This window comes from Varroa destructor, unplaced genomic scaffold, assembly GCF_002443255.2.
Source record: "Varroa destructor unplaced genomic scaffold, Vdes_3.0 BEIS01000007.1, whole genome shotgun sequence".
NCBI lineage: Eukaryota > Metazoa > Arthropoda > Arachnida > Mesostigmata > Varroidae > Varroa > Varroa destructor.
The window spans coordinates 5997792-6022079 of NW_019211460.1; the positions used below are offsets into that span (position 1 = coordinate 5997792).

Genomic DNA, 24288 nt, shown 5'->3' on the forward strand with positions numbered 1-24288 from the left:
AAACCTTTACCGAGGTTTTCCGTCAATAGCACTTTTTATCTCACTTGACTTGTTCCTGGAATATGCTTATTCAGTACATTAGGGAATTTGTTTTCATTTTTAGTAATATTCTTCGTGTTTTAATTACTTCTATCATTAATTAAGTTGTAAATGTCGTGTAAAGGTTTAGTGAACAAAAGTATCCCAATACGGATTTGAATTCATTTTCGCAGCAATAGTTTTACACTAGTTAAGCGGAACGGCAAGTGGATAACGTTACAGACAGTACCAGAAAGGTCAGACGGCTCGTACTTTCTATATATTTTAATAAGAGTGTTATATGATTATTTTTTTTGTAATAATTCAGCGCTGTCATTTTACATGCATGTACGGAATGTAGTTCGACTTCCTTTCAGTTTCACAATTGCTCAATAGCTCTCGTGAAATTCGTAATTACAGAGCTAGCTTAGCCGTTTACTTCTTTATTTTGATGTGGAATGACAGTTGCATATGTAAATGACTGTATACACCGTCTACATGAGACCGGACATTATTTGATAATCTTCGATTATGTATCATACGAGGAACTTCAATATCAATTAAAAGCTTCAAAGCCAACCCTTCAAATGATATACAGCTTGTAAAAAACATTTTGTCTAATAGAGCAATGGGTCGTCGAGGCATTGTTTTATTGAGCGACGCAGTGAATGGCTTACACTGAAACAGGTTCTATACATATATAGACTTGTTTGACGCCATTGGAGACCAAACCATTTTTGGAAGGCGCTGTGATGGCGTCACAACGCCTGTTGAACTAAACACCACGGCTGATAACCACAAAGGGTATATTCTCGAAGGTATTGGGCATTTGTAACCGACCAAAAACCATCGCGATGGAAAGAAATTTTGCTACCAAAATTTGTTCTTATATAAGAAAAATACTAGAACCTTTAAGCCGGGCGAGCACGTCGGTCAGGCAACAGGCCTCTTAAGTAATCACCGAATTCCTCGTTCAAATAACAGCAGGGTCAAAATACCCTAAACACTTCGCCTCCTAGCCTGAAAGACACACTCCATATGCCGTCGCGAGAATACTCAATACAATGATGCGTTGACACTTCCAGTACGTATCCGGCTAAAGAAAAAATTATTTCTCGGAATTGATTAGCATACTCAATTACGATGATGAAAATACGTTAAAGCCTGTATTACTAAGATTATTCAAGAACGGACATGTTTTTAGTAATTTTACTTTAAAGCTCAAGCAGCAGTAACAGCACAAATACTGAAAGCAACGTGCTGTACATGTACTCGAACGTCAAGCAAATTGACAAACTATTTTACATAACATTTTTAATATAAGATAATATATATATTAATATAAGATAAGTTATATATCGTTAGTATCATCTGAAGTCGAAAAATAGTTGTATGTATATTTTATTAAACCATAACATTTTTCTGAGGTACTAATAAATTTTATGCTGTTACAAGTTATAACTTTTTTATTGAAAAAACTTTTGAAGAACAGGCCTCCGCAACCCAATTTAGCTGATAGTCCAAAAAATTTAGCTGATAAATACTCCAGAGCTCTAGAAACATGTAAGTGAAAAATAGTTGAATGTACTTCAGAAAAAGTGGCTTTTGACAGTAAAATATAATTTAGTTTGGAAAATCAACTCTCACTAGTCAAAGTTTCGAAAGCCACAGCGCTGCCAAAATTCATTGAAAATTGGTGACTATATTAAGCTAAAAGGCTTTGAACGAGGGTATAGCACATGAATGGCGCAAAACCTTTTCCGATCTATGTCCGTGGGTTTTACTACCGTGCCTAAAAAAGGGCAACTAATAGACAAGAGTACCTATTACCGATTCACTTTAAAAAGCAAAAAAATAGAGAAATTACACATGGGAACGTAAATAGTAGGTATATTCCTATCAATAAGCTGCCAGACCACTGAGTTAAGTGTGTAAAGATACAGGAGCGCAGCTCCTAACACACAGAGAGCAATTAGCCCAGAAGTTATTCAATTTCAGAGTCCGTCAAGTTGACTTGTAACAGCTTAATAAATGATGAGATTGTAGGCGCTGGATTCAACAAAACACATGATAATAGCATATATTCAATATGTGCTGTTATTAAGTAAAAACAAATTAGGACATACCATTTACAAAAATTATTAAAACCATTTTGATTGGCAACCGATTATTTAAAATTAGGTAAAACAGGGAAAAAGTTTAATCCCTTTTATTTACGACGCATAAATTGGCTACCACTTCTTGATAAATTATAAATCCTAGAAAAGTTGCTGAAAAATTTACTTTCGTCGCTTCTGGCCAACGCTTATTTTTCGGATCATATTTCAGGATCGGTAACACTCGTTGAGAGCTGAAGAACAATCAAACAGTTCTTACTATTTTTTCAAAGCTTGAGACGAAATATGATTCTTGAAGCGTCGCTTGGCGCCCCTCAGATGGTAATTTTGCCAATTTCGTCGGTCGAGTGTACTTAGTAAAGAAAGATTGCTCGTTACGTAAGACCGATAAAAATAGCTAACTAATTTATTTTATCTGTCTTGTAATAATAAAAAACTCTCCGTATATATATATATATATATATATATATATATATATATATATATATATATATATATATACGGAGAGTTTTAACATAACGTATGCAATCCAGTTTGAACATTTCCGATGATATTGCCATATCGTTACTTAGTCCTTCAGCATAGCCTGAAGATGTTGTATGTAGCTTATCGCATACCTCAGCGTCTCCACCTACACGAAAAAGAAATTTAAACCATATAAATTTACCGTTGTACCAATTAATTTAAGTTACGCACTATGCAAAAAATGTGGGCGGTAAGACTAACACAATTTGTTTGCGCTAATGATAACCATATTTACGCTGCATGAAGAGCACAAAACTTGTCGCCGAAACGAAACACTCATACTTGCTTTACATGCCCCTTCCGTAATGTATGATTGCAAATAGTTTTGGTTTCTCCATGTACTAGCTATAAAGTTAGTGACTAAGCAACTAAGTTATTGTCTTCATGATGATGCTGTTGTATCCTAAGTAATATGTGAGAAAATAAAGGTTTGTAGATACATACTTGATTCTTTAATAGAAAAACCTTACTAATAGCAAAGGCAAAGCAATTCTCAGATGCATCGCCTTTTCCACTATTCACTTGTCTGTCTACTCTCGCTTTAAAAAGACTATCGGCTTGAAATTTAACTTCCTTGCTATATCATCATTCTATGTGTTCTAAGGCATATAAATCTGTGTTAGTGGTATGGTTAGTGGCAATAACATGTGTTGAGAAATGGAGTTTCGGAAATGTCATTTGAGGCACTATATGCTGCTTAATTTTTAAATGTGAAGTAATATACCCGGACAGCATAACGTATTGAATAATCTAATAGTTCAGTACGTGTTGTGACTTTTTAATAAAGGTTTGCCAGATTTCGTGTAGGATAGTTTTCTCTAGACAATGACCTATCGTGTAAACGGCCCAAAGCTTGTCGTGAAATACAATTTTAGACCTTGCCAGCCATTCCCGAAATTTCCGTTCAAATGCACCAGCAATTTGAACGGAGTCTGGAGTGATTCAGTGAGTAATTTGAGATCGTCTTCACGTCATGGAAAAGGAAGTAGGTAAGTTCCCATAAACTTGATAAACAACCGTTGTTTCCGAACTGCACCCGCGTTATCCAATCTGTTAAAGGAGATTTGTTATTAAGAATGAGATATGAATTCTCTGCTACTATTTGAAACGTAGATATTATGAGTTATGCTGGGCAAACAAGATAATTACAAAAACAAGGCTCTCGTATGTGTTTTATGGAGTGTGAAAAGACAGCGTTATATTCAGCTTCGAAATCCTCGTGAAACGATGTTCAGAGAGCTAAAGGAAGCGATTTTATGAGTGAAAAAAGACTATTTACAGATCAAGGATCTAAAAAGCGTTCTTGAATGACAACGTTTACTTCCAGACAGCTGTCGAGATGAAAAGCAGCCTTTTAATTTGGCAACATTTATCACATTTTTAACAATGCTAGATATTTGAGAAACGTTCCCAGAGGTTAGGAAGGTCAGTATACTCAATCAGGTATAGGCCGATTTTTCTACTAAAATAATCAGATTATTTAATATGCAATTTCACAGCAAGGGTATCGTAGAACTCTTACCTATAACAAACTTAACAGGGAGCCATTTGACGAGGTCTTTTCTACAAGAGACAATAGCCAATAGCCAAGTTTCCAGCACTTCCTATCAGAGTGAAATTGGCCACGATATTTGAACTATAGGATTAGTTACAAGTTTCTCCAGTTGCATTTTATACGGGGAATTGGCTGTTTCAAAATCAGGGTGCACTCAGCTCCGATCGTTTCTGGAGTCGGTTTTTGCCGAAAAAGGATTTCAGAAGGATCAGAAGTGATGCTTCACTCTAAAAAAGAATACTAAATTATGTTAAACAATTTATTTGCGTTTTATTAACCAGAAGGAACAACCGTGTAACTATCACATGATGTCTTATGACCAATCTGTAACATAGCAGCCTTATAATAATTTCCTCACTAGCACTCTGATCTAAGGGGAAAAATGCAACTTTGTGTATTGCAAACCTGCAACCTCGTATGAAGAACGCAATCATTAACATCAGGAGCCATTATGTCTAGTTAGAAACGAGTAATATCAAAATTGAAAATATGGCCGCACAACTGATTATTGGTTCTTAAAGACTGCTAGGCTACCTACCTACAGCTAACAGTAAACTTTCCGTCAGAACAATTTGCTACGACTCTGAGAACAGTCTTGTATTGTGGAAGTTATTCGTGGGAAGCTAAATCTTTCGAAAGATTTCTATAAAAAATACTAAAAGTAAATAACTGTTGAATTTGTATATAACTTGTCCACTACTTCAATATATCAATATGCCAATTGCTTAGGCTATTTTCTCACTATTTTCATACTTGTCGTACTACTTTGTAGAACATTAACTAAAGTTTCTGATCGAACGGCCTTTCCTGTAATGTACCTCCTTCCTGTTTCCCTCTAGTTTCCAACAGATACTCGGTATCCCGGTCTGACGTGATTTTGTAATGTGTATTCGCGGAACCACATCATTCTATAAATAAATGGATTCGAGTTGCTGCGAGAAAAGATGAAAATTCAAAATTGTTCAATCAAACATAATTTTGCCGGCTGGCGATTATTGCTATTTACTTGTTACATGCATGCATTACTATAAGCGAATATTCTGCATCCGGTAATAATAATAATAGTGGTGGTAATAATGTCAGCGACCCAATTTTGTAAAACAATGTGTAAAGAATTATATTTTTTAATTTCTACGATACCTTCGTCGATGTTCGACGGTCATACATGTTGCCTATTACTTTTATCCTTACTCTCCCAAAATGACTAAAATAGAATGAAATCACGATGTGTTTTCGTTTTAGCGCTAACTAAAAAAAATTCTAAAAGAAAAGGGTTGTGATAATTTGAGATTTCTGAATCGTTTCCTAAATTCCTCGCTCTGGTTTAAAAGTGTCTCGAATGTCCAAGCATAAAATCAAAAGCTTGTATTTTTTTACTGTTGAAAACTTCTAATCGTCTTGCCAAGCTCCTCGCGCTTACTCGGAATACTGATCGATATTTAAAACTACGCTGAAACCGTAAAATATGAAATCTCTACAGGCAGACAGCGGACATGGGAGCCATGCCTGCGCCTAAGTATCAACAAATGAGTAGCCACAACTGGCCGTTCACAAAAAATTCAAAGCAGTTTCGTAAAAGCACATCTTGCACAATTACTAAGTGCTGTAATTTCACGGTCCTATTGCGAGCACCTTTGCATTACATCGTACAATTTTCTTCTTGGGAACAATCGATCTTCTTGAGAAACGCTGATCAAAGTATCCATTGCGTAAGCTGTCGGCTTCTGTTCCCATAGGCACACAAGTGATTTTAATCTTTGAAACTGAGTTGGTTATTAAACGTTTCAACTACTTTTCCGCACCAATCGGCTATTTATGGTTGTCAGTATCCAATAAATGTGAGTGCCATTTACTTTACCAAGGATCACGGTTATTACGTAAATATTAATCCTTTCTGCAAGTTTTCTTACCTTAAAATCTTTATAACACCAGAATTATCCAAATTTTCCATGGCGTTAATTGACATAACCAGAACACTAAAAGCAAAGATTTATTTAAAAATTCATAGCTTCTGGAATATTAATATTCCAGAAGCTCAGCAAATCCTTTAGTATTTGCCAAATGTGAAGGGTTGCTTTGTTTTCACGATGGATAATAGATTTCTTTATTTGACATTATATTACGTTAAGGGTCAAAATTTGACGTAAATACTGTGTTCAACAATTTTAAAATTTAAAAAAAAATGATAAACAGTTCAGAAAAGTAGACTCCATCGAATGTCAAACTCTTTTTCCGTGCTGTTGTTATATTTTGGAAAATAAACGTCGCCCATGTGATGATCCGAGCTCATTTTTCTTGTTACCTACTACAAGGACATCATCCTTTAGACTTTTAAAAGCCAGTTTTCCTTATGAGTTTTCATACAGAGTACAGAGAGAGATGGCTTATTGTTACAGAAGCCTTGTTATTTATGGTCTTGTTATGTTGCTTATCATATAACGAACATTTTTGGTCTTTGATAACTTTGTCAAGACTTTCTATCAATCCTACTAAACTGATCAATGAGGCTGCTACAAATAAATCCAAATACAACTGAATCACTTTTGGATGACGCCTTATTAACAAATTAAATTTCGCTATTCGGAGATTTGTTTTTTAATTATCGACATCTCTTTTTGAAAGAAAATTTCGGGAATTTACGCTCGATGGCGAAGTTTTTATTCCTCGAAGGCGACAATGCTGCAGCGATTCATCGGAGATCAGTGAGATCATTAGAGAAGAAGGCCTTAAAGTGAACGGCGCAAACGTTTTCAGAACAGAATGTAAAAGACAAGCGAGGAAACAACCGAATGTCCCGTAGGACAATATAGTACCCCAATTGAGGAGGCTTTTTACGAAAGCAGAATTCGGTATCCAAAAGCTCTGTCGATCGAAGCTGGCGTTTCGCACGTAACGTGTTACAAAATTTAACCCTTTGCAGTAAAAATGCAGAAATGGAATTAAAAAGTTGGTCCTTCGTAAATCGATTCTAGACCAGCCGAAAATGCAAATGATATATTCAACGTACAACTTGAACAACTTCAATCAACAGAACACCCGCCTGAAGCATACGATCGCTGTAGATGAGACAAGGTTCAAACTCTACCGCCAACTGAAAAAACGGCAGGCGACAGAAGGCGTCAACGGGAGAGAAATCGAATTCAGTTACAACATCGAGCAGGTGTCGCAATTTCGTTACCTTTTAGATTTATTGAGCCTCAAGTGCATTTTGGGTGGATTGAGCCTCAAGTGATTTCTGATTTGAGTAAAAAGATGTCCAACGAAGGTTCAAAAAAATGCTTATTCTGCTGAAGTCTACGCGATTACGTAGTCTTATGTTTTTGTATTCTGGCTTAGTTAAGCCAAAAAAACAGAAAATATAATGACAGTATTAAAAACAACCTCTACAACAAGGTCTACTGTTTTCATGAAAACAGCTTATGGGTTATTGATATATCTAGAGTAAATGTGCTTGCGTTAATGACTATCTTCAGATAATAAACTGATTCAGAAATTGATCGTGCCTTCCCGATTAAATTGCTACTTCTTGATCTAAACCTGTAGAGTAGTATCCTAACGTGTCTTTTTTAACGTTTCTCTAATTATATATATTATCTAATCTCTGCATATATATATATATCTATAAATAATATATATATAAAATATATATATGCAAAATAATAAAAAAACGGCTAAGCTTTCTAAACTAAGCTTCAAGGGGAATTCAAAATGTGAGATTAACTTTCTGTGTGTATATATATATAAAGATGAACACGTCTCCCAACCTTCGAACTTTGTGCTATTATTACAGGATAAGATCCATAGTACAATTGATTGACTAACATAAATAGTTAGGTGTAAATGTGTGGTTTTAGACTCTTACCCGGCTCACCTTGCTGAGTCTTCTATCTCTGGACTTATTCAGCAACGGCAGGTGCGACCGCAGTCTTTCAAAGCCATCGTTCACGTTACGAACACGTTGCCTCTCTCGCTCATTACGTTTGCGAATAAACGAGGGCTCAACCCAACCATAATCGAATGGAGCGAATGCTACAGGTAAAGGGATTTTGCATTCGGGCGAAAAGGGGTCCTTTGACATAGTGACGTCGTCACCCCCACATGAATCGCGGCTACTGTCTTCGCCGTTAGTTGGTGCTGAAAATTTCATGTGAGTATTTTTGAAAGAGACAATCAAATTGTGAATAATTATTTATGAAAAGACTATATGAGTATTAGTCACATAGAAATTCCAGATACAAAAGTAGATGTTGGCGAAGAACCAATAAGTTGACAAAACAATTTGTTCAGCTATAACCAAAATACATGTATGAATGAGGGAAAATCAAGTTCGCGATACGGTTGAAGGCCGTCAGATAGTTTACCAGTCACCCTTTCGTGTCACTGCACCAGGGACACTAACGCTAATATTCAACATATGTCTCTTGTTTATATTGCTTCATAATACATATTCTCTCTACGCAGTTACATTATATAAAATATGCTGAAAATACAATACTAGCCTTAGATTATTCCTAAATAAAGGGGTTTTCATATAGCAAATTAGTTAGTGATTCTCATTGTTTGTTTGTTTGTTGCTAAAGCTGAAATCATTAATATGTGTTGTGAATTTTTAAACAGCTATTGATATTATACATATTTCCAATAAGGGTTTTAACAATGGGAGTTTTTTGAGATGTTGTGGCGCGTGAACTCTCCGAATTTTCAGTAAAAGCTTAATGAGTTGAGTATTACTACATAACTTAGCAAACTATTTATATATATAGTTAATTCTCAGAAGCCTTTACCTCACTTTTTATTTTTGAGAAGCTAATTCTGTTCTGATTTGATCAAGAATTTGCTCTGATTATGATTGGAAATTGCGTTATATAATAGATCTATAAAAAAAAATAGGTCGAAAATATCACCAGTTTATCACAGATTCGTGACCCCTGACCTTAAGCTATCTTCGTCAGTACGCAAGCTCCGAGAATTTATACCAGCTAAACAATGATATTTCAACTTTGCTAGTTTATCTAAAAACGGAGTGATAACAAATTTTATCTTAACATTACTATAGAGGTATAAATGTGATTACTATAATCTAATTATTAAAATTTCAACTTCACTGGCTTAAATCTGTGTCATTGTACGAGAGCTTTGGCGTGATGAAGATAATCAAAATAATGTCCTTGTGCAACAACGAAACCATATAAGTTAAAAAATCTTGGGAAATTTGATATGCGCCATTCTCAAGAGCTGATCCTCAATGACCCTTTGGTTTGACATTTCAAGTCGCCTATTGTTAAAGGGGTGCCAACAATGACCTTATACATGATTATTTTATGTTCCGGATTTATTTTATGCTCGTGAATATACGCGTTGGAATGGGAGTACGTTAAATTAAAGTAATATTCCTACTAAAAAGTCTTGAGAATAGTAATCCGTGAGGGCAGGTCTGATGAGTATGGTTGGTGACGAAGGGCCTCCAGCTAAAACTCTTCAAAAACATTTTTATTCATAGCTTTTCACTCACCCCCGTTGCATCGCTGCAGGTCTGCTGCGGTAGTTATCCTCTGTCCTGCCGTTACAGTTACGCTCGTAAACAAACGTTGTACTTTCGCTGAAATAGCGGACTTCGTATGTCGATCACTATCCTGTAAGCTGTCCTGCTTAACATTTCCTTTTATTGACCTTTGCTGCTCCGTTTCAAATACAGGTGGAGGGGACCTCGGTTCTGGGGATTCCATTACCTCCGAAAATATTTTGCTAAAAAGAGTCGAAAGAAGTTATTGTTTATGGCATCGCAGATATATACGCGTATGTTGAAGAGTATATATATATATATATATATATATATATATATATATATATATATATTAAACTTAAGAAATGAAATTCATGAAATTGTAGCAGATAGAACTTGCACGGATCTACCAAACAGACATCACACTCTGATTGGTCACCTGCTGCAAGTGTTACTTATTAACCAAAAGAACCAATCCTTATGTATAGTTTTTTCTTATTTTATTTAATTATTGGAGGATCAAAGGATGTCTATGAGTTGAAAAGCCAAATACGTTACCACTATACCATCGGAGGGATCAATTAGTTATCAATGGAAAAGCAAACGAAAAGTGATACCTTTTATCCCTCGATGCACATCGCACGCCTTTTGTGTTAGTTCAGTAGCAATGTACTTGCCTAGTAATTCTATAAACACAAGCCAGAGTCAACTGCACAATACAGAAGTTAATGGCAGCTCCGGACGGAAGTCTTGGAACGCATCTAGGTGACTTGTCCAACATTGATTACAACGCCCCGTCCGACGAGAGCCGCAGGCTTGAATATTGCATTTTCTTAGTTCGATCCTAAAATTCGGTCAGAGGCACACGCGCTCACCCGCACAAGCTCTCGCCACTGTGACATACCTAACACGCAAATTTAACGAGAGCTACTTGTTATAACACTCCTAGTAAATGCAGACTAACAATACTAGTTTACTATGAAGCCTCTAACAAAAACTGCCCAATGATACCCCTACCAAGCCCAAACGTCCAATCCGATCCTCTCAGAATTGCTGTTTCGCTTTTTTTTCCAAGTCAACGACGACATCAAGAGGATGTTCGTTTCGTTGAGCCCTAAAGCATCGCTTATTCTTCACAGCGCAGCCGCCGTTGCATTACGACCCTCCACACCACACCTTATTATAAGCACGACAGATACCACCGGCACGACAAACTAGACACAGTCACACCACGGTATCTTTCTTGTTTTGTTCCATCAAACGTTTCTTTTAGTTTATTTAGGATATGAGCAATTTGTTACGCTTATTTGACCTAGCAACCGCTCCAAGCAAACTTTCCGGTAAGTATATTTTGTAACTTGCTCGGGCGGTAGCGAAGTCTCTCGCTCCTTAAATCGTAGCTTTCGACGGCTGCTGGTGCACTGGCTGCTAAAAGACTCCATATTTTGTTGAAAATACATGTAAATAATACTAAAATCATAAGTCGACGGCAATCAAAATTTGACTACTCACACAAAAATGGGTTTTGCAGACTGGTCAAGCAAAGTAAACATATTCCACGCGAAGTCGTACTTTTCTGATGGCTATGCCCGAACCTGTACGGTAGCATATGCGCCTTTTTACTAAACGCTGGTTATTGTTTCATCAAGTATCTTATTGCTATTGCAAACAACAGAACATTCAAGCAGATTTGGTTCCTGATTTGTACACATCCATGAAAACGCCTCAGGCGAAGTTGAGACTGCAAGGCTTTAGCTTTGAGAACTGATTCCGCTGTCGCAGAGCTGTTGCCAGTTGCTCCATACTCACTAAATACGCCTCCTGTTTCCGTCGAATTTTATATCCGGTACTGTTTTTGGATATTCCTTTGGCAACACCTCCCGGTATGAAACGAGGTGAAGTCTCGCTATACTATCATGGAGACAGTTTGATCTACCATACCTAACCAGATTTTTTTTCTCTCTTAGAAGACTAGTTATAGCATAAACTCTGTCAGCCTAGACGCTTCCTCTTCCTTTCTTGTTGGCCCTGGGTGGCACTTCGGTAATTCTCAGTATTAGGTCGACACTATCGAAACTCACTGGAGCTATTTTAGGATCGAATAAGCTGCCATGTAATCGCTAAAAAACCGAATTGAAGGGTTGGAGGTAATTAAATCGGCTTACAAACTGAAGCCTAAGCTTGTCTACCCGTGCGAGTAAACCCTTTTTTAAACTTTATAGATTCTCTTGCACATGCTGATAACTCATAATAATAATAATAATAATATCCGAGTAATAAAGTCTCCATTCTCTTTTGTACCAACGAAGTGATCCGCATTTCCCTTGTGGCTTAAATTATCTCTCTGGCCAAATCTGGTCGCCTGCAGTGATGTTTAGGTACACCGTCCTCAAGGGAATCTTTGGGTCCACTAGTTAAATAGTGCCATCTAGCACGGCAGCAGTCCTGCTTGCTGGACGTGATCGTGTACCCGATAGAATACCCATAATACTCATAATGACAATGAAATGTAACAGCGATGTTCGTGGCTTTGAAATAAACGGCATGAGCTTCAATATACTGCTCACAAGAAAAGTCCACCATTGCTTGAAAAAAAGCTTCGTTGTTTTGCTTGGCGAGTAATCGTCTTGATGCACGCAGGAATTGAAATGCTAATCTCATCTGGTCAACGGGTTTGTCGCAATTGGGTTTTAACCAGTGGAAACGCAGTTGCATACACCTTGTACCTCATGGTTCTTGATGACAGATCAATCCATAGCACTGGGGCGTAAATTTTGCATTGAAGTACCTGGTAGTCAAAGTAAAGGTTTTCAATTTAGGCTGCAGCAAATTATCTCCAGCATCCTAATGGTATTCGCATATCGGCCTGTTTGACGTTTTAATAATATTTAGTTTATTTTACCGCAAGACCACATAGTTTACGTCTGCCACTGCTCGCCTCATGTTTCAAACCCGTTCAATATAAGTAACAGAAGTACCCTCCATTTCTGTGTTAGGTTCTACGATACCTGCTTCCTTATTGTAGAACATTTTTGATCGACTTACTTCCACAAAAAAACTTGGAGTATACTAGGCAATCTTCCAATACGGTTCCTGCAAGCTTTTTATAGCACCTAATAAGTGAATTGGTAACAAGAGCTTGGCCAATATAAAAAATGATTTAAGCAGAAAGCGACATTTTCAATGAATCTATTTCCTTGAAAATATTCTCACATATGACTATAGATTCCACGTATATAGTCGGCAAGTGAAGGGTCTAAACTAGCAATATTGGCCAGCTACCGAACTGGAATTTGCGTTTCAGTTATCGGAAATGACTAGCTAGTTGGGAAGCTAATAATCTTACCTTTTTAACGATATATACAAAGAGAAAAAACTGATTTTACTATGATAATTCAACAATGACAGTTAGAGCCGAAGTGAGGTAAATAAAGCGAACGATTTTTTTAGGAGTCGGAAAAATCTGATAAATTTTTGTTAAAAATGAATCACACTATAAAACTAGATACCAAGCTCGCGGTTAGTAACTGTAACGACAGGGTTTGCTGCTCGAGACAATTGGAAAAGCATATCAAGAGTCTAAAAATAGAAAAGCACCTGAGTCGGATAACCTAACACCTAAAAAACGCATTCATATATGCATTAATAATCTACTTTGTGAAATTCATTTTTACTGCCGGCCTATATTACAGCATAATAAAAGTAACTACAATGGTTTTTATACGGAACGGCGAAAGTCTATGACGGTGCTGACCCATCTTGCTAGACATTAATAATTCAACTAATGGAGTACTTAGAAACAAATTCAGTTTTATCGGAAAGACAACTCGGCATCAGGAAGAGATGGATACATTGCTCGTAATCATACATTTAGGAAGCTTTAGAATATAGAAGTGCTAATAGTAGTTTTTTCAGATTTTTCACCTGCAATTGACACTGCTGAGAGCGTGACTTTTAAACTAAGTTGGAAAAATAAGGGTTCGGAAAGCAGCACTGTAGAACAAAGTCATATCTCGATAAAAAAGAGCAGATCTGTAAAGTAAACACTAATGTTTAGAAAACATGCTTTATCGATTGCAGCGAACCTCAGGGAAACCTTGTTTATATATGTTTGTTATTGGTCGTTTATATATGCCCTCATTGAGGGCATATATAAACGACCTACATACAAACACACAAACAAGAGCCTCATCGGGTATGCCGGCGGCACATGTATCGTGTATTAATTTCAAAAACGGGGACAGATTATTGCAATCCGTAAAATAAAAATTTGAAAATTCATAGCAGCACTCTCTCAATCGAATACTTCTCGAACGCAATATAACATAGCTCTACCAATATCAAATCATTCACGCACTACCGCAATGAAACGCTGAAATGCCTTACTACAGCAGATACAGATGTTGGAAATAATGACAAAGAGACATTTTGCATATAAACTTGGGGTAACGCTTAATGTTCATAGTAGTGCAGACGCCCTACGTAGCCCACAAGAGATAGATCCATCAACAACTAGGCAACAAAAAACTCGCTTGCAAAGACTCCATATAGCACTATATAATACTGGGGCAACAGAAAAAGTATTGTCCATTTTTTTAGAGAGGTAGCTTTTAAGTCGCATGATGCATGCACTGAAAAGCTGAGATTTGCAGTATTCCTAATTATTCATTCAAATCGGAGAATGAGTAAAATTTCCGTTAAAAATTACTGTATCTATAACTTGATTACGATAGAGAAACAAACGTTACCAAAAATAAAACGGCCTAAGATGGTTCTGGAGATTTTGGTGTAATAGATGCCGAAAAAGCCGATAGAGTTAATGAAATTGTTAAAGTTGAGCATGACGTCGCAAAGGGCTTGAAGAAAGCTGGTATTCAAAACTTAACGTTAAGTGCTATGCAAATTGATGCAAAAAAGTTTGCTCAATTGTACTTCTGACTGCAAAACCCTACAGAAACGTAGCAAAATCGGGCCATTTCCAAAGCCATTGATAACGAATTAGGAAAAGTGAATCACATACAACAATGATGTAAAAACTGATTACATACGACAATGATGCGGAAATAAAATAAGTGTACCCTTCAATCTGTAGCAAAAGCCAGAGTGACGCTAAAAAAGCTCACGTCAGTGTCGAATCGTGCATCGTGTTGCAGCCGCCTGAATAAACTGTTGTCAATAACTAACAAGATTACAACAAGCCATTGAAGCGTCGTCTCCCACCGTAACATCTTCAGCTGCCTGGCAGAATTGTGAGAACCTTAATGAGCAATTTTAATGCATCCGCCGTATAGCCCGCATATTCAGTCTTTGCAGAACTTTATTAGCATTGTTAATTTAGTTTTGATAGAAAGATGCAAAGGTCACTTGTCTTAATTTTTCACCCAGAAATTGTGCAGTGTTGGGGTTAGGATGCTGCCAAAGAAAATAGCAGAATATCATCAATCAAAACAAGCCATATTTATTTTAGTAATACCATTTCAAAAAAAATATTTGCTTTAACTTTGGAAGAAAAAAAGGTTTTTTACCATTTTTACCGAAAGTGAATACCTTTTAGACGGCCCAATATTCTAATAGACAGTAAGCGAACAAATGTGCGCATACTTCAATTGGGCAAGGGGTGCACATGCATGTCACTCCAATCAACCCACATCACTGCAACACAAGAGTGGACTTTAACGGACTATAACGCTAAACACTGTTGTATACTTGAATACTGATTTTCATTTAAAAAGATATTACGTAGTAAATTATAGAAATGGCTAACTATTAAGAAGCCTTAATATTTGTCCTCTGCGCGTCGTTATCTGCACGGGCTGCATGATTCTGGTGGGCCGGCTCAGTACAGTATGTTACGCCGTCACCATTGCATGGATGTTTTAGCACATTTATAATGACGGTTAATATGCAAATTAGAAAAAAAATTAATACATGCGCATTCTCTCTCAATACAGGATAATCTTCGGATATTACTTTCTTGGATTAGGGATGAAGGGTAACAGTAAATACCAGAGGTATCACCGTGCCAGGTGTGCGAATTTATGAAGTCGTTCCACATCGCCCTCCCTCGTATAATTCACAATGGGTTTAGACTCGTAACGCCTACCTTCTCAACTGGCTATCACGGATGGCCGAAATGGGAAGCAGGTCAAAGGTAAAAATGTCTAAGGTCCTACTTGAGAATATATACATTTTTTCTTTATTCTCTATATAACTCTTTTTAGTGCACCAAAAATAAGAAATTTAGAACGAAAAAGAAAATAAAAATAAGCGCTCCCTTCAGTCCATCCTAGAGGGCATACACACTCATCGGCTGAATTCAAAATATTTCAACTGCTACCCGGTGATCGACTAATAAAAGCGACTACCTACAGAAGTTAAATATACTTCTCCACCCAAGTTTTTCATGCGCGAAATCCCAGAATAACGATAAAATCCACTTTTTATTGTAGATCGTTAAGGTCTTTACGCTAGAAGGTGCTGTAAAACCTAGCGACATCTATAGCTTCGCCAAAGGCTATTATTATCTGGCACCATTCTCATTACGTCGATTTAGTGGTCGACTTAGGCGTTTGGATTTCGTCGTCAAAATAATACTCTTCCGCCACTCACTACTGTCTTCCATAATTTTATTCCTTGAGCTTCGACTAAAGCTTAGAGTGAGCCAACATGTGCGAGGGTGGTTAAATCTAATGGGCAATTTTTGGCAGTCCAATGGGAATATAAAAAGCACGAAGCTTTCAATATTATATTACTGAAAATTTGAAATGAACAAAAAGAGACGGTAAATATACCTGGAACATGCGAGAAATATCGTAGCTATTAGGTGTTTTTCAAAATGATGCAGTTTTCCTAATGTTAAAATAGGAATAATGCATACATGAGTATGTGAGTAAATTACTTTTTAAACGGGTCTAGCAGCGAGTCAACAAATATTGGGATTCCAAGAAGGCAAGTGTGAAAACGCCGAAGTCGCAAGAGAGATGATAGCTCAACTTCCCATAGCCATTAAAAGGAACTTACATAGTTGAACAAGATAGATTCATGGTGCAAACAGCATCTTTTGCGAGGTTTAGATTTTCATCTTATTCAACTGAAAATCTATATTATATATCCGAGTGTCTTTTTTACATTCTCCAAACGGCCTTACAATAAAAAAAGTGCTGTGCTTCCTTATAATGATAAAAAAGGGTCCGTTGGAACGCATAATGAAATATAGTGTAGGCTTTCTCGATAAAACAGTTGCCGTCATAATTAAAATTCGATTTGATTTTTGAATATTAATATACGCTAATAATAATAAACACGTATATATACGGTTCATTTTTAGTTATTTATAGACGCGGCAAAACCACGAAAATATAAATGAATATCAGGACTATCGATTAAAGCTAATCGGCTAATGATAACAGTAAAAAAAAAGCAGCCCTCTTATAAATGAAGAAAAGCCTTCAAAAAATGTTCAGGATTAGCCCAATCGACAGTTTTACATTATTCATATATCACTTCCGATGTCACTGTTTCATCAACGATATTTTAATGATTAAAGTACGCTGATGTCTATAGCTCATATTTCTCAAGCGAATTATCTAAGAACCTAACACTTCTCTATTCTAAACTGCCTAAAAAATGATTTTAATTAAATATAAAAAGTTACCGCTATAATAAGATCAACTTACGGTTACGTTTGATGTTTATGCAGAAAACCATCCCCAAATGCATATACAATTTAAAGGTTGAAATTCCATGTATTCCCTGGTGCATGACCGGGAGCCAATTTTCTTATCCTGAGCGATCGTAGTAGATCGGGCGACTAGGTCCGGTTTTAGTGATTTAGATGAACTCTATTAAAATCATTTAACATGAACATTGAAGTATGACTTTTGAACGGAGTATAAAAAAGTTTTCCATAATATATTAGAAACTGCTTTGCATTAAATACCTCTATAGCAACTCTTGTATATATGCCACTCAGGTTCTATTATTTCATGGATTGTTATTCAGTTACTGCCAAAAGGCCGTTCGTTGGTGCTCAACTCAATACTTAGTGCGCAGTCGTCAGGAGAAAAGGAATGGTACCACTGACAGCTAGGACGTTCGGCCAATGCTAACAGACTCTGTTTGAGCACCTGTTCAATGATTTCCCTCCTCTGCTCTATGATTTCTGCTCATATAGTTGAGCTATTGTGAAGCACGAATTATAGCGCTGTCACAAGCAAGGCCTCAGTTGTTGGTAGCGTATGCCTTATGGTGACTCTCATAGTAGGGACCTCTGGCTCGTTTCGTGTGCTCGACATTTCTTTTAATAAGGCGCTTATAGAATGTGATTTCAGTAGGCGGTTCCATATTCGCTGGCTAGCATTACCTTATTAGTGCTGCAAGTTACAAATATTGAACCTCAAAACTGAGCTAATTTGATGACTAACTATTAGTGATACAGCTGAACGTATATTGTCAAACTGGTAAAATATAGACATTAGGTATATAAATAATCTTTCTGTCTTTTGATAGTTTCGACAATAGTGTAAAGACTTGAATTTTCGAAGAAAATGCCGTTGTGATCTACAATCCGCTACCATTTGCTCGAGGATTTCTCGACTGTTGAAGAGACAGAAGTCAATTTTTTGACCTCCCTCAATTCCCCAGTTTTCTAGCTCACAGGACTTATATCAAAATAGGCACCTGATAGTGTGAATGAGTTGAGTCTGAAAAAAAGGTAGCGTGAGGCAATTCACCGTTTCACGGGTCATAAGGCACCCTTTTCGTTTCACAAAAAGGCTGTTTTGTATACTTTACAGTCTTTTGCCAGGCTAAAAAAACACTAAAGCAACTGCGCGAAAATGAATCGTCAGGTTCAAAGGTTACATTCTGGACCTGGAGGATACATCCCGGAAGGCCTTACCAGGTAAATGGGAACCTTAGATAATGGGTAACTAATTCATTGGCCAATAGTATAGATGCCGAGTACGTAAGGGAATTCGAGTATATGAGATTTTCTAGAAAATCAGAAGCCTCGGCGCTCTATACACTAAGTACAAGCACAAACAACCGTATCTCGAACGACAGGTACAATGAATGTTTCCTAGAAAATGGTACTTGTACGGTGCTATGAAGTGGAATAGAATCTGGAGAGAGAATAATTCCAGGGATACGTCTAAGCGTGGAATTAAGCCACATCTCCACCCAAAGAAGATATATTTCATATCACTAAATGGGAATGCACTGGAAAATGCATGGGAAAAACAGAACGACTGACAAAGATACTATTTATAGCTATTAAAGATGTTATATATGGCTCATGATGTCGAATAAATAAGAATATCTAAGATAAAGGCCCAACAACTAAGGCGAAATTCGTTAAGGCAGCCTTGTAAGAGCTTAAGTAAAATATTTTTTGCATCTGCTTTAATTTTCAAATCTCAAGTCAATGGCTTACTGTCTTTTCCGCTCACTTGCAAGTTACGGGTCTTAAGACCTGGTCAAATAAGTTTTTCAGAAGATTTTGAGAAGAGATAACTTAGTTGATCGACAAATTAGAGAAGTCGGTTAAGACTAACAGAAAATACATAATGCATGAATAAAAGCGCCAAGAACCTTCCTGTAATCGAGTTTCTTTATTCACGTGTTTTTTTTTTGTCAATATTTGAGCCAGTTCGATTTCACAATGGGAGTTAGATAGTATTGGAAGATCGAACATTGGTGTTCGAAGAAAGCATAGAAAAATATGGCAGCAGTGTGTCAGGTGTTACTCACATAGGCTACAATCGGAATCAAATTTTGGACTAATAGCGGGCTAAAAATCCCAAAAATGCAATACAAATACTAGAAAGGACGAAAAATTTAAAAAAAAAAGATGAAAATATACACAAAAAACTTTAAAAAATATTAATCGCTGGGACTTACTTGGACGATCCAATTGGAAATCGATATTCTTTTTTCTAAAACGTCCGTTAATTTCTGTATCGAACATTTATATTTTAAAAAGGGCTTTTTGGGACATTTTGGTTAATTTTCGAATTCTTCGAAATCTAAATCCTATTAAGAATCTTTCAGGCTGCGTCATAGATTTTATAAAATTTCAGAAGCTGCACGAGAACTAGCAATGACGTACACAGTCAATTTCAAGCAGATAATCAAGCAAGCTTTAATTCTGGTGGTATTTCATTTAGTGCGGAAAAACTAGATAATTGTTGATCTTCATTCGAGTTCCAAGATAATAAGTTTGCTGCTTCGTTCTAAAGAAAGCTGGCTTTCTCCTAATATTGGGAGTAACAAATGAACGCGTGCCCGTAACGGCAAATAGCCGGCCGAAGTTTTCCCCAATTTAAAGGTAACACACTGCATACTCAAATAGCGCGCATAGAAAAAGTAGTAGCGTAAAACACACGTGGGGATCTATATTGATCTATATAAATTGTAACCAGTACTAAAAGTCCAATACAAATTCATTGACACGACGTATTGTGATTAGTTATCAAATTCAGGAGATTTCTAAGGCTAATGGGCAAAAAAACGGTAAGAGTGGTAAGTTCCTACAAAGTCCTTATCAAAGATATGTGTGCTACTTTAACGTCAGTGTAACATTCAAAATGGAACATCTACAGTAAAAGGGGGTCTCCAGCAGTACCCAATCACAGGTGTTGTTTGATGATGTTGTAACCACCAATTACGTAGTACGTTATTTCTGGTTTGTACGTCTACTATTTTGGTTATTGAAACGTTGAGAGTGTTTTCCTTTCACCAAAGAGTAATGAGCTGTAGAAGATTATGATTTAATTACAATAGAAAATTCGCATAAAAAGGCGACAGGGTCGCATAACTACATGCAGGGTTATTGAACACATCGAAATAGGTTGTATACATATAATTAAAAATACACATGGATAACTATAAACTAGAGTCGTAAGCTAAACATTAAAAGAAAGACATCTCAGCGACGGTGACAGCCACTACGAAGCTGCCTAGCTAGTATAAGTGGTTGAAGAAAACATTTTCTGAGCTATGCATATCTTAAACGTCGAAAGACTCGAAAACTCATGACCATGCAAAAAATATATTTTTATTGTCTACATTTTTGCCTAAATCCCGAATCTTCCACATTTAATTCGTTTTGTAAGGATATTTTGTTTGATCTTCAGCAAAAACATTAGTCCTTGTTACTTATTTTTTCACGCTAGCCCCCTCGCAAAAGACCTGCCTGAAGAAATAAATAGCAGTTGTAGTGGACGAGGTTGATATAAAAACCTGCTGCGAATCGATTAATGTCAATCTTCGACAATTCAGTAACATCTATATTCATTTAACATTAGGTTGTTAAAAAGTACTGACCGTTTTTAAACTAAAAACGAAAAACATTTTTATTTTCAAACATTTTTTATTATTATAATTAATTGTAAAACAAAATCTAATACGCCATCAGTGACATTCTGTCATTTTCCTAGTAATCCAATAGTCCTGCATTGTAGAACCTCTGTAGTGTCTTAGCGAAACCTTGTGATATTTTTTTTTATGACCACTAAGTTAGTTCTGCTTGGCTGAAACAGTTTGTTCGACAGTGCAGGATCCGGGCTACACGACTACGGATGCATATATATATATATATATATATATATATATATATATAAAATTCTCAATTTTTGTCAAGGTGCTAAAAATGTATGTGGCCTGGTATTGTCATGGTGGAAAACGGCGTCTTTTCTGCTCACTAATTTCTGTCGTTTTCAACTGACGTTTTGTCGATTTCAGTTGCACCACACACACGGAGTCACCCTCTTTAGCGTCATTTTGCGTTTTGCCACAAATTGTGTATTACATTTTTTATTTGCACATTGTGGTATGTTATCCACTATCCATTACCCGTGACGAACCGTATTAAAAATAGCTCGATTTCGTTGCGTTTCTGTAGAGTGTCACAAATCGAAATATGTTCGAGTACAATCTTTTGCATTTAATTCGTGTAGCACTGCCACAAGACATCGTGCTTTTCTTCACTGGATGGTTTGTTCGAATGATTTAAGACTACTTAGTGAACCTTCAGTCATGGCTTAGTGGCGGTTACTACCGTGTCTGACTTGCACAACCTTCGCCATAATTTAATCAATCTTCAGTGATTGGTCGGCGACATAAAAGAGAATCTTTCACACGGAAATTTCCAGAATGGAAGCAACAACCACGGGTAATAGTTCGTCTTAATAACCACAAACAGCACACATTATTTATGATTCTGGACAACATTTGTGCCTTTATCGTAATAAAATTGTAAAATATAGCAAATTTTGCAGAAATTTAATCCATCATCAAGGTGTCCTATCATAAATCCGAATAAAGGCATTCCAACAGCTACAAATATTTGCCTTCTAATGACACCAAAGCTGACCCACCGTGATGCGACTCACTACCTAACGCTGTAAAGTCATTTAGCTAAAAAGTGCCCAATATTTTTTCGACCACTTAGTATTTGCTTTATCTTACTCTTCATGTACGTATTATTGGAAGATTCTCATTTAAAATACATTGACAGTAGACGTATATTATACGTGATGATATTGCTATGCAAACCAGCTAACGAACCTAAATAAATGAAAATTTATTTTACACCTGTCTTTTTTTTTACTTTACTACTTTGAAGAATGTTCTTCATTGAGTTGTATGATAAAAATTTTTTCTGCTTGTGGCGCCGGGTGACTCGATCCCAGGTATGATGGGTTGGCTAAAAAATTTTATAAACGCGCCTGCGGGTTGCTTTGGACGTCTTTTGAACTGCAAACTGCACTAAAACTATTGTTGCCAAATTTTCCCACGAATACTAATGCGGGATGAAAAGAGAGTCGACTAAGTACCTCTGGGTAAGTAAGTAGTTAACAAATAATGCAGTGGGGAATTTTGTAGCTTGAATGCCACATATTGGCGCTTGTCTGAGCTTCGACTTGGTTTAGATTTTCAGTGTCGTCAGTCGTGCTACATATTTTAAAAATTACCTGCTTACGCTATTGCATATTTAATTACCACATATCTAAACTTACCGTGCAAATTTTGCTATCGCACAAGCTTGCTTGCAGGTAAACTGGTTCGCGTGCCACGACGGATAAGAACTTCAGATTTGTTGGAAGCACCTCACGAGAGTGACAATTATTGCTTGTCGGACTACTCGTGTACTGTTTTCCTATAGAACTTTGAGGAAGCGAACGTGCACCTGCCGGCCGCCATAAGCTAGGCGAGGGTCAAACCTCTCTCCGGATACTCGCGCTCGACACACAGACTGAAGAAGGTATACGCGTTAAATATTTAATAGAGCTTCGATGAATGGTGTGACCACTTAGTTTGGTTTGACCTATAGACAGGCCAGCATTAAGTTTCATGCATTAAATACACAGCTGTAAGTGGCTTCATAGACCTAACTTTTGTATTCTTTCATATCTATCATAAATTACCTTTCTAGATGCAATGTATTCTACGTACGGAGATTAAGCATTTCTCAACGCTTTACGAGTTACTTCAATTCAGAAAAAAATATTTGAGATATAAAGGAGACGGTTCTTGAAGAAAAACCGGGATTAAAAAAACCCACAAGGTCGACAGGGAAGCTTGGCTTTGTGCAACTGTTAATTATTATGTGAAAAAGCTAACTGTTACTTATCTGCCGTAAAAAGTATAATTGTCCTGACGTTCAAGACCTCGTTTTTACGTTGAATTCTGTCTAATTTTAGAGACCACACGAAACGCAGCGTGAAAAGTAAACAATATCGACTCACAAAATAGTAGGTAATTCTTAGAAAATTCCACGGAATTAATAAGGATATATATATATATATTGACTTATGACAAAATTTACGATTTCAACCAGAAGAAACTAAATAATCAGTTCTCTTTGTAAAAAAAAACGGAATTTGATGTTTTTGTAGATCCTGCTGAATTCATATGAAATCAAGGAAGACAGCCACTTTATACTATAGTTATAATCCTCGAAAAAACCGAGTTTGACAAGCATATGTGTATTTCTCTGAGTACATTGCTGTAGTCTCCATAACTAACAATCATGCTGCTACGTTGGTCAAAATATCAGCTTTGGCAGAAATAATTACCAGAAATTAATACTCTGAAACAAGAAGGATTAAAGAAAAATAAGTCATTATCACTATTATTAGTATTAATTGCTACCTGTATGACTATCGAGTCGTTTCATAGGTTTGTTGTAGAAATCCAAGATAAAATTCATTAAAAAATTCAGCAAGACCTAGCAGGACCAAGTCTCTGATGCCATACCTACAAAAGCGCGATTCTGTCCGTTTTTTTTTCTTTTTACATAGAACTATTAACTGAAGATAGTACAATAAAAAAAAATATCGAAAATAGCTTAAAACCCTTGCGAAAGGTTCTTGTGCTTTCATTACCTTAGGTAAAGAAACGCAGTCTCGCCCTTCATTACTCTGCATACAGCCCATCATGTAATAAATATACACACCTTATTTCATAATCCTGTCATAAAATGTCGTAGAGTTGACTATAATCTATGTCACCACAGCTGTTCAATCGCACATCATTTCTACGTGTTAAGAATATACAGAAAAACCTAT

At 36.5% G+C, this 24288-nt stretch overlaps 1 protein-coding gene and 1 long non-coding RNA gene across 12 annotated transcripts; one reads left to right on the forward strand and one right to left on the reverse strand.

Moving 5' to 3' along the window:
- Positions 1-1488: 1488 nt before the first annotated feature.
- On the reverse strand, positions 1489-22877 carry LOC111254757 (uncharacterized). 11 transcript variants are annotated; one of them, XM_086973920.1, is made up of 6 exons: positions 22738-22864; positions 17395-17559; positions 10396-10622; positions 9728-9960; positions 8078-8349; positions 1494-2766 (listed from the first exon to the last, which is right to left on the reverse strand). In XM_086973920.1, exons 3-6 carry the CDS (start codon positions 10497-10499, stop codon positions 2704-2706), a joined length of 672 nt encoding a protein of 223 aa, XP_086830046.1. In that variant the 5' UTR covers positions 10500-10622; positions 17395-17559; positions 22738-22864; the 3' UTR covers positions 1494-2703. The 11 variants fall into 11 exon arrangements, with proteins under 11 accessions (XP_086830048.1, XP_022671670.1, XP_022671672.1 ...); XM_086973919.1 differs by lacking the exon at positions 22738-22864 and adding an exon at positions 17658-17784; XM_086973918.1 differs by lacking the exon at positions 22738-22864 and adding an exon at positions 11231-12506 and having other exon boundaries at positions 17395-17784.
- Positions 22847-24085, forward strand: LOC147754236 (uncharacterized). Its single transcript, XR_015316306.1, has 2 exons — positions 22847-22982; positions 23154-24085. It is a non-coding gene; the product is annotated as an uncharacterized LOC147754236 (long non-coding RNA).
- Positions 24086-24288: the final 203 nt, after the last annotated feature.